Source organism: Alosa pseudoharengus, unplaced genomic scaffold (genome assembly GCF_046254945.1).
Source record: "Alosa pseudoharengus isolate Yale_2024_CS ecotype anadromous, Long Island Sound unplaced genomic scaffold, YU_APseudo_1.1 YU_APseudo_1.1_scf_10, whole genome shotgun sequence".
NCBI lineage: Eukaryota > Metazoa > Chordata > Actinopteri > Clupeiformes > Clupeidae > Alosa > Alosa pseudoharengus.
In genome coordinates, this window is record NW_027468565.1 from 9,008,742 (window position 1) to 9,020,274 (window position 11,533).

At 40.8% G+C, this 11,533-nt stretch overlaps 1 protein-coding gene across 1 annotated transcript; it reads right to left on the reverse strand.

Annotated features, from left to right (window-relative positions):
• Positions 1-7,832: 7,832 nt before the first annotated feature.
• On the reverse strand, positions 7,833-8,774 carry foxb1a (forkhead box B1a). The gene has a single exon (XM_076300000.1). The coding sequence runs from the start codon at positions 8,772-8,774 to the stop codon at positions 7,833-7,835; it is 942 nt and encodes a 313-aa protein (XP_076156115.1).
• Between the last annotated feature and the right edge of the window lie 2,759 nt (positions 8,775-11,533).

Consider the following 11,533-nt stretch of genomic DNA (forward strand, 5'->3'; position numbering starts at 1 on the left):
TGCTTTTGTCATCTAAAAGATGATTCCAGCAGGATGATTAGAAGCTTGTAATACTTCGGAGAAATCCACCATTCTTTGACAGTGTTATAATTTGGTATGAGAGCCCTTTAGATTAGCCAACATCCTAAAAAATATATGACAGTCAGATCATAAACATCCCAACCAAAAGATCAGAACTGGCCCTGGTTTGTTGAGTTGTAAATACATCTCTCTCTTTTTTTCCTTTCTTTCTTTCTTTCTTTCTTTTTTTCTGTCTCTCCTTCTCTCCCTCCCTCTCGCTCTCTAAGCTTTTGCCAAGTAGCAATTACCGCTGACTTCCTATCCTAGATGTATCACCAAGGTGAACCTGGAGATGACCTGAACCTGCACTTTACAGGGAAAGAGACAGTGTGACTTTCACAGATCACACCCTTTTCACACACCACCACCATACCCATCATGAACCCTCTGCCCTGTGCTCTCGCTCCCATCTTCCACCATACAGCCAGCAGGTCCACCTCAGTGGCAGAAGCACTGGTCCTGCGGACCCCCCGCCTCCCTCCTCCTGCGTTCTTCTCCTTTCCCTCGCTCCTGCTAAACCTGCTAATCAGCACCATCTCCCCCACTGCCCTCCCTCCTGAATCTGGCCCCTCCAGTGGACTCGGGCACTTTTCCTCACCTTCTCTGCCTGGGACGCCTTTGAAGTGCGCCGCAAGTGTTAGTTTACGGTTGTAGAGGGAGAGATAAGATCGCTGGGAAAGGTGATAAATTAGCTTGTCGAAGCAGCTCCGCGAGGGGAAATAGCAGGGTACTAAAATCCACAGCGGCTGTTACTGTTCTAACATATTTAACGCCTCACAGCTAAAATCCTTTAGCACCCAAACACCCTGGTGTCAAATCTCCTAAGTACCTTCATTAAAGCAAGTTGTTTATGTTTGCTATTAAATTAACTTCCAGTGAGATAGACCGAGCAGTGTGCGCAAGAGAAAGATTCAACGCCATTCGATGTGGTCCATTTAGATGAGGAACGCTCAGTATTTGCTGATTACTCAATACTACCAAATAGGGCAATACGTAACACTTACAGGTATTTACTCCCATTGGCGAACAGTGGTAGGCACCTGGGCAAGCCAAGGCAAGCTTAGAGTTGTTCATCATCCTTTAGACTCCTATATGCATCAACTTGAGAATGTGTCAGTTTACAGTGGTAAAAGATGTAACTTACAATTAAATCATTCTAGAAGTATGACACCTTACAATTGGTTTGTTTTAGACGTTGTAATTCAAAACAATTTAGTCAGCTAAATTACTGGGAGAAATGTGAACACTGCTGTCTTTTCTCCTTGGCAGTGGCATTTCTTCTCACAAACTGTAAATATGCCATCTAACCCAGATTTGATTAGCTACAGTGCATTGTACTGTATAAAGACTGAGATGCATCATGGATGTTTATGGCAAAAAAATATTCATCAACAGCCAAAGCTATCTTATTATCCAAACAAGACATGCTGTACCATGTTTTATGCGTATTCTTATAAACCTCTTGCAATGTGAACTAGTTTGTCTGCAAATAGCAACTGACAATTTATAGCCAAGAATTATACACTAGGCAGTCAGCCATTTTTCACCAATAAGAAAAAAAGGTAAAGCAAAGAAGAAAAAAGAGAAACCACTGAAAGTGGTGTGGACGCTGAGATAGCTGAGTCTGTGGAGTCTGACAGGGCTGGTGCCGACGCCGTGATAGATAGGTGCGTTTCCCTCGTGCCCTGACTCGCCATGAGTCTAACAGGTGGGACACTCAAGGTTCAGCACGCGCCGCCTCTTATGTGAACAAGGACCATGAAATACCAGCACTGAGTGACGACAAAATAACAAGTCACTTCAGTTGTGATGTCTTCTTCAAAACTCCAAAGGGGAGGGTCCTTTAAAAAAAAAAAAAAAAAAAAAAAGGATAACAGAAAAACCACACTGTTAACTTAGACCATTAACCTAAATTAGGTAAAAAAAAAGTTATGAAAGTACAACAAGTTAGAGAGAAACTAAGTGAGATCTTGGATAGCAGAAAGATCTGGCTCAAAAAAGGGTCAACGACCCCTCCATAATGAACCATTAATGTCCACTGTGATTAGGTCCTCAATGTAGTATTTCTCCCTGTGACATCATATCCAATGTCACATGTAATGTACCTGACTCAGAGGGGAAAGCAGAGCCCTTCACTCTGAGCTGTTGACTAATAGTTCCCGTTATCACTTTCCTGTTCCAATACACATTGCTATCTCGAATAACAATTAGCCCCTGTTTTTTATGGCCCCCCTATGTTAAGTCAGGCTAATTTACACAAATAGAGAGGATATGCACCTAACAACTTGCTCAGTGGGAAGTGCAGAGGGCCAGGTGCACACAAAAAGGAGAAACTCTCCAAGAAACTTCCTATGGCCGCTCATGAGCAATCTGTATTGAAGAATCTGAATCTGATTGTGAAGCCATTTTTAAATTAGTTTTAAAAAAAAAAAGCCAAACTTCCCCACTGGGAGATCAACAACAAATAAACATTAATCAAATAAAAACAAAATCATTAAAACGTTTTTTGAAGTTATGGTGCACATAAAATTGAATAGAAATGGCCCGCCTAAAATTTCCTTCAGTGTCTTTTAAATCCAGGACCATAATTGATTCTAACATTCTTAACATGTAAAGACGATACACTATCTGTGGTAGTCTTGTCTTGCCATGATCCGCGCCCCAGCAGAACACCCTAGACGCCTCCCACTGGCATAATTTGTTTCGCAGTCACAGGCTGGCCGGCCACATGAATCAGATGTTGACATTCTAATTTCATGCACACATGGGTGTTTGGCGGGGTCCGGAGTCCACACACACACACACACACACACACACACACACACACTGCTCCCCCTCTATAAGCCTTGCCCTCCCAGTACCTGTGTCTCTTCACACAGCTGGTGGATGATCCCTAACTTTTACCTCTAACTATCTTACATGTGTCGTCAGAGGTACTTGGGTTAAGTCTTTAAATGTTGTTTTTCTTTCACTCATAGATCATTTTTGACTAGTTTGTTGATCACGGGCAGATTTGCTTGCTGCTTGCTGACCATTTGTGTTCCGTCTACAGGCTTTGGTAGGTTTACCACTTTCTCAATTAGGCTCGGGAAAAAGAACTGTAGGCTATTGCTTGGCATTACTGACGCTGCTCTAAAATGTGTCTAACACTATTTTCATAATAATGTTAATAGTGCAAGCTTGGGCTCTTGGGCTCATATTACCACGGGACACATCAAGAATGTCTTATGTAGACAAAGCAGCTTCCAGCCATCTTATTATTCACCTCACACCTAAAATATTTGTTTATTCTAGTTGTTTTACTAAAACAGTAGGTGAGTTACCTGCACAAAAAAAATAGCCACAAGCAATGCATAAACACATCAAAAATGCATCTTCCGCCGATGCAGTTTGTCACATTTGCAGAGTAAACTTGATGCAACTTCTGCTTACCATAGATTAATTTTCCCGCCTTTACAAACACAGTGTTGACAGCTCATAATATGATTCGAAACATGGCAGACTGTGGGCCATGTCAGTCTCTGGCCCCATTCTGTCAGGAAGCCCATGAGATGTGGACACTGACAGAATGAAGGGTGTGCGATCTCAAACACACTACACGCTACTGAGAAAACCTGGCGGATTCTCTTTGCTCACCATCCAATGCTAATATAAGCCCAGTACAAGGATCAGCTAGATTCGGGGAGACACCCTATATCTAAAAGCCAAGAACTTCAGATAGTTGCATGGCATCTGTCAAAGCGAAATAAATATGGGAAATGTTACATGACACAAAGATATGCAGAATGCATGTATTTGGAATGTGTAGCAAAGTTTGCATGGCATAGTTGCTACAAAATACACTTAAAATACAACCATGACCTCTCAATTCCACATGGTGGTCAACTTCTTAAGAGCTACCATAGTGAGCCGCACACACTCATAAAAAGAGCACCCGCACACACTCATAAAAAGAGCACCCTCACACTCACACTAACGGAAAAACAAATGCAGTCAGTCGAGTTCAGGAAAAGCCAAGTATCAACAGAAGTTCTGTCAAACGTGTTCTCCCTTCCAAGTGACTTATCACTCAACAATAAACAGCTTATAAATAATGGGACCTGTGTGTCCATTTCATCTCGCTGCTGGAGGTTAAGTTGAGTTTATTACTGAGGCCACTGGCGGCATGCATTAAGCAAATCATAAATTATGCATGCTAATTACCTTCGGCTTCCAATTTAATGAATTCTTTTAATTAAACTACCACATTGTGGCTTTGCAGTGGCATGGTCTATATTTCATCCATGCCTAGGATGACCTTCCTCTATGTCAGAGTGGATCATGTAGTTGGGGGGGGGGGGGGGGGGGGGGGATGCAACAGTTTTTTCTTGGGTTACACACAAAGATTCACAATGGTGATAACAAATAAAAAAAAATCATATTAATGGCAGGGATGAAAAACTCACATTAAACATCACCTGAAATAATCAAAGGCATCAAATGACATCATGGAAAATGCCATTGTGTTGTCTTTTGAATATGGACCTATGAATATGGACCTATGAATTTGAATATTGTTTTTACTAAAGTTAGAAAGTCTAATCCCTATGTGCCAGGTCAGTTAAATCACCTACTTAAACTTGTAAGACAACCATATAATTCACCCATCAAGAAACTGCCTATTTATAATACATTGGGAAGACATAAGGTGACAGTTGGAAAATCACTATAATCCCTTCTGTGATCTTGGCACTTGTCCAATAAAACAATAACAACTATTGAAATAGAGATGTGCTGCCATATATTTAAAATGCAGTATGATGGAAACATTTGACATCATTTCTGTTCACCATTTCATGTTAGTATGTTGACATCCTGATTTAAATCACAGCATAAATAAATACAATGACAGACTACAGATGGTAGTTTGCCATGTCACACAACATAGTTATGGGCTTATTGAGGAATTTAGAGCAAGTAACTTAAATAGTACGGCTCCACGTTGATACAGTCAAATGTGTAAATCAGAATATGAACCACTTCATGGAAAACCTCAGCAGAGGCGCCAAGTTAAATAAACTTCTGTGTCCATTTGTTTTGTTTGCTCTTTTTGTTAGCGTTTCAGTGGTCTTTGTCTCACCTATTTGTATATGAAAAATACTTAAGACGAAAACATGGCAGCAAAATAAAATGTTCTCTACCCCTTCCACACATTTAATACGCAGGAATAAACAAAAACGCTAAACATACAATGTAAAAGAGAGAGAAAGAGAAAAAAACTTGCACTGTTGTGCAAACAGAGTCTAAGGGGGAGGGGATGGATTTAAATTCCAAAGGGGTCTCAGAACTCGTTTCCTAGTCCCCCAGTCAGCAATGTGTTTGTGAAAAATCAGTCTTTTTGTCTCTTCGAAAAAAAGGCTAAATCTACATCGGTGGCCCAGTCTAAGTTTGCAATTCTTTGCACTTTCTATTCAGCTGAATAAGAGTGAATGAAGTGCCCAGAGACCCTTTATTTGATCTACTCAATTGCATAAAGTGACGGAATTCTAATGTATTTGCTTAATACTGAGCAATGGGCCGTTGCTCTCGGAGAGGAAAAGGGGACAATACACCTGATGTTCCGCACATTTTCACCGAATAGCTTAGGATGTTTCATAAACCACGATTTGGAAAATAGTAGTGCAAACAGAATAAATACAAAAGTTACCTTCAATGGAAGTTTAATAACTTAAGTCCTGAAATCAAATCTATAATGTGTCAGTCAAACAGCTAATAACGCACATTGCACATAACTAAATGGTTCCGGCGCATATTTTAGAGGACGTGCATGTTTTGGTTTTCGGCAGCTAATTGCTTAGCTTCTAATAGAGAAAATCCTAAATTGCCTGCGAGGTCCATCAAAACATCGAAAAAAGATTATAAATGTAAAAGCGACACCTCAACTGGACAAGCCTATACTAACACTTCAGTGGAAATGTAGCCTAGCTATTCCAAGTCTAGCATCCTGAAATTAAAGTCGCATGATCATCCTCTGAGCAGGTTGCAGCAAAACATTGAATATAAAACATTGAAACTTTTTCTGCTCACATGGACAGAAATTGCATGATTGTAATCAACACATGCATTTGAGTGTACAATGTTTAAGTTTGTCAGTGCTGGTCTTAATCGAGTGCATGGTGCTTGATGAATGAGGCTTCTTGTCTGCACTGTGGCTATGACACAGTAACTCCATGCATTCTAATCAACAGCTTGATTCATCTATTTCCTCACGGCCGATCTGGGTGTTCCTCTAGAGGCCGTGGTCTTGCATAGTGGTATTTAAAACACTGCATTGGTACCCTGAGTCAAAGGTGATGATTTACTAATTTGATACTAGCCAGGTTATCAACATGAATTAATATGATATCGCAAATGAATGTCATTATTATGATTTAACGGGAGACTGAAGTGGTGGGAAAAGTAGGATAAACAACGTAAGTTTTAAAATCTAAAACTAAACTATTTATTCGCTTTTACACCACATAATAATAATGATAATAATAATAATAATAATAATAATAATAGGCCTAATAATATATATAATATATAGCCTATTAATATAGACTATGACACATGGATGCTCAGGTGTGTGTGTGTGTGTGTGTGTGTGTGTGTGTGTGTGTGTGTTAGAGACAGTAGGCTATGTTATCTGTAAAACAAACAGAGAAATTAAATTTCAAAATACACGGAGAATATACTTGAGGTTTACATAATTTTAATGAAAAAATATTCTGATGACCAAGTTGATAATTTAATGCAGACTTTTTGCAGACTTTTTGCACACTTTTTAAAAGCACGCATGCTTGCAGCAAAACAACACAACGTCTGAGAGAGCATGCTTTACATTGTAACAGAAAATGTACAAATTTACGGCATTGAATACACATGGTCACCACAGCTTTAAATTAAATGCTCCACAAAACATATCCTGCAAAATAGAGATACTCTAAAACATCTAACTAAAAAGTGCATTTTACACAATTCAATATCAGTTATTTTCAGATATTCACAATATTTACCTCGCGCTCCACGAGAACCCTTGTCCATTTTAATTTTATATTTTTCATGTTTGACAACTTAACATACTTCTCAGTTGTATTTAATAAAAACAAATCTAACAGCTAGGTATTTGGTACCATCTGCAACAAGCATTTCAGTTATTTAAAAGTTGCACTGAATATCATTGTCGCAATGTCTTGATTTTTATGCCGCATACCTTGCACTTTGTTTTGATTTTCTCTGACCGCTATGCATATCAAAAACGACTAATTTGTGAACTTGGGGCCATCTCCAAATTATAAACGAGCTTGTCAGGTCACCTGTGAAACTGATTACACTGTCCAGCGCTTACGTATGCGGTTCATTAAAACACCTATCCAACTTGTATCAGCGAACGCCTCCGTTCTGACGGAATAGTTTGAGTGCTTCAACTTGTAAACAGCCATTCCTTACAGTAGGCAAACAAAATCTGGATATGCAGAAGGTCAAAAGCTGACAAATAATTTATAACATGAAACAATATACCACAATATATCTGTACTCCATCCAGGTGAGAAGACAACTACCATTCAAAGTAACACTTAGAAGTCTGAAATACGTACACACAAATTAACATTACTGCAACACAGAAATATCTTGCCTTGATTGTAGCCGTTATTTTTTCGCCTTCGGAGTGTGAACATGAAACTTTGGAGACTGTGATGTCCTGCAGGTCAAAGTCTTTGAGTGGACAAGTCCAGGGCACCTGAACTAGGTCAGTGCACCGCCACAGACTGCAGTGTTGACGGATTTGTGAGTGTCTCGCTTGGGGTGGCAGGGCTGCTTTGGCTGGTGGCTGTTTGAGGAGATGTTGGGCTTAACGACTGCGGAGAGTTCGACAGGAACGCGGGAATATGCGGGGGCAGCGACGACAGCCCAGGTACTCCGGCCGGCGTGGGTTTTATTGGCACAGGAATAGCTGGTAAGGTCTGTCCCCCATGGCATAGGGACTTGATGGGCACTCCGTAGGCACTGTAATCACTGCTGGCCATGGAGATAGGAGCTGCCGTGTCGATCATATTGGTGTTGTACATATGGGGCCAGGCCGTGGTCAGCTGGTTGTGCAGGGGGTAGCCAGCAGACATTGACTGCATGGTAGAAAAGGCGAGCCCCCCTGGTACCTTGTACTCTCTGGCAATTATGTTCTCTATGGCGAACGGATGCTTGAAAGTGGACGGCTGTGACACTCCCAAGTTGTAGCTGGACATCTGCGGCAGGTGTGTTCCTGTGGCTGCGAGTGCACTAAGTCGAAGTTTGGCTTGTTGCTGAAGATAATGTGCAGCATCGGATTGCTTACTTGGAGCCAGAGAATCCGTGTTCATCATAATTTTAAAACGCTTGCGCCTCCTCAAGAAACTTCCGTTCTCAAACATGTCTCCGCACCCGGGATGCAGCGCCCAAAAACTGCCTTTCCCAGGCTGATCTGGACGGCGAGGGATCTTGATGAAACAATCGTTGAAAGACAGATTGTGCCGTAAAGAGTTCTGCCACCTTTGTGTGTTTTCTCGGTAATAAGGAAAACGGTCCATGATGAACTTGTAAATCTCGCTTAGTGGGAGCATCTTCTCCGGGCAGCTCTGGATTGCCATGGCGGTCAGGGAGATGTAGGAATAAGGAGGTTTCTGGTCGCTATATGTGTTTCTGCCTGGTCGAGGCATTCTCTCAGATATTCAGTTGCTAATGCTTAAAAATTGTTCAATAGTGCAGGTCAGGAGATTATCTTTGCTGCTCGGAATCTTTAAGCTATTTTTCGCTTTTCCAAAAGTTCGGGAGTAGGCCTACATATAAAACACTCAATATGTCCCATGAACGGAGAAATGCGTCAACAAAAATGTTAAAGCAGTAAAACTTTTCTGTAGTTTACCGTCGATGTCGGGTGTCCGAGGTGTTCACCGATGAAAGTTCGAAATGCTAGTCAGGTTGTTGTTTGCAGGAGGGGACACCAGACTTGGGTGCTGTCGGTCTGCTGCGCCTTCCTAATAAAACGCGTCTGCTTTCTCAGACGATCCGTAATCTTTACTTAAGCAAGCGGCAGTAAGCTTCCTCTTCCCCTTGCAAGTTGAATAGAGCAGATCTCCTCTCCCTTCCTTGATGCGATGAGCTAAGTAGCTGCCTCCATGTCCTTCCTCAAACCATCTGATAGTTTTATGTGGTGACATGAGCAGAAAAGACCCCTGTAGAGGCGCTTCATTAATGTGCCACTTCTTTGCTATCACATGACAATCGCCTTGGGAGGAGGGGGCTGGGAGAAAGGCATAATCTGGTTTCATTTACACCTATTTACATGGACACCTTGGGCCAATAGAAATCATTTCCATTTGAAGACAGAGCAAAGGGGTGAAAAGGCTCGGCAACCGGAATTGAACTGCGATGGCACCCAGTAACAGTGTGTGAAGGTATGCGCTAACCTTTCTGTGAGCTTCGCAGGGTGCTTAGTCTACAATTCACACGTACAAATGGAGCTACCAAGCAATGGGATGTTTGACATGGAAATTGGCTCGCTCTAGCTTTCAGTTTGCAACGCATTGTAACGGTTATTTTTTGTTGTTTGCTGTCATGACATTGCCTTGCTCCTTATGACTTATGATTACGCCTTGTTGTCCGTGGGAGCAAGATGTGAATTGGTTACATTAAGGCGGGATAATCTCTCCTAATACCGAGGTGTTACCGACTGTTATTGATAACATTAAATAGACAGTTTGTGTATTTAGAACATATTCCACAAAATGCATGTGAGGAAATAATGCAGCCAATGTGTAAATAATATAAGCTATTTTGACCTAAATGTAAGACAAGCGCATGTCTGTTCTCGCGTAAAGTAGCCTACTTGCTATAAATGTAGTCTATAAATGATGGGCTTCTTAAGTCTCATATGAACAGACCGCCAAAATGTTGTCAGCAATGGTTAAAGAGAGTAAAATAAACCAATAAACAGAACAAAGACCAAAATAAATCACACGTTTTAAGGGTAGACATTATGTGGTATTGAATGCAGAGTCACATCTCAAGATATTAACCACAACACTTGAGAGCCCACTTCACATAACAGATGACAAGCTATTCTGGGACTTGGTGGACGTAGGCTACCACCCACAGTAAAGAATGTTCTGCCTTAAAACATTGCCAGTAATAATGTTTAAAAATTGCCTGCAATTAGAAGTGCTCGTTGTAGCACTTTATTGAATTGTTTGACTTTGGGGAAGCCAGAATAAATAATTGCATAAATTATGTTGACTGCACAATTTTGAAATTGTTCAATAAATGCCTATTTCGAAGCTTGAAATTGTGTTGCAGTCGGGTGAAATAATGTCCGTGAAAGAAAACTCGCAAACATCGTGACAAAGCAAACAAAAAGCCTTCTTAAAATGAAACTTCATAAGGCCAGCCAGTCTTTTGTGTTTATGTAAAGTAAATTGAAAAGTACTTCAGAAATGCAAATAAAGCCTTTGGGGTGGCGTTGTGAAAACTGTATAAAATATCCATAAGTCAATTATATGAATGTGAAAACCAAATGGAAGCCTATTTTGAGCAATGGCCATTCAAGTTTTTTTTTCAAGGCTCACCAAGGGCCACCTTTCCGCTTGGTGGGTTCGCAATACGAGGGACCACACACACGCTTGGGGATTTGCTCATAATTTATGCTAATTTTCTTCCATAAATCCACAATGCACCCCTCACCACTCTGACGGATTAAGAATAGATTCGACAATACGTGTGATAAGAAGCAATACACATTGTGGATTTCACTGCACATACTTTTAGCGAAGCATCAAGTGCCTCGTGTTAAAGGAAACTGAACTTAATGGTTGGCAAGGGGATGAATGCGCTTGGGCAGGGAGGAGAAAAGTTTCACAAGGCTGTTAATATTTACAAAACAGGAGGAAAGTACCCACCAAAGCCTTATGGTCTCCTAGGTTGCCATACAATCAGAGTGTCCCAAAACAGACATTCGTGTCTAGGAAGTCAGCTCCATGCTGTGTCTCAAGCACACTGCTTTTTATTTCGCAGATTTCCCCCTGCCTCATGAAGTACTTCTTTTTAACTTGTCTTTCCTTCGTGTATTGACAGAAAGGGGGCAACGTATTTCGATTTTCCAGGCTTTTCACAGGAAGATCTCCACAGCACTACGGCTGTCTCTGGAACATCAACTTGATCAAGCTGAGTCTGTCACAGTACAAGCATTCATCAGAAAAATGTGTCCTTTTGGAGAGGTGACAATATATTGTTAATTTTACATTTTAGTATATGAGGTGGCAATTTATGACACGTTTGTAAAAAAAATGTCCAGACTTTATTTAGTGTGCCTATAAAGTAATCTAAAATAGTTAAATATTGTTTATATATCTTATTGTTATAGGGGGAAATGCGTAAGACCTCCACTCCTACAGGTTTGGCAATAAATAATCCCAGAACTGTC

What these genes read in the sequence shown, in the direction of transcription:
- foxb1a (XM_076300000.1), bottom strand. Translation starts at nt 8,774, where the DNA reads ATGCCTCGACCAGGCAGAAACACATATAGCGACCAGAAACCTCCTTAT.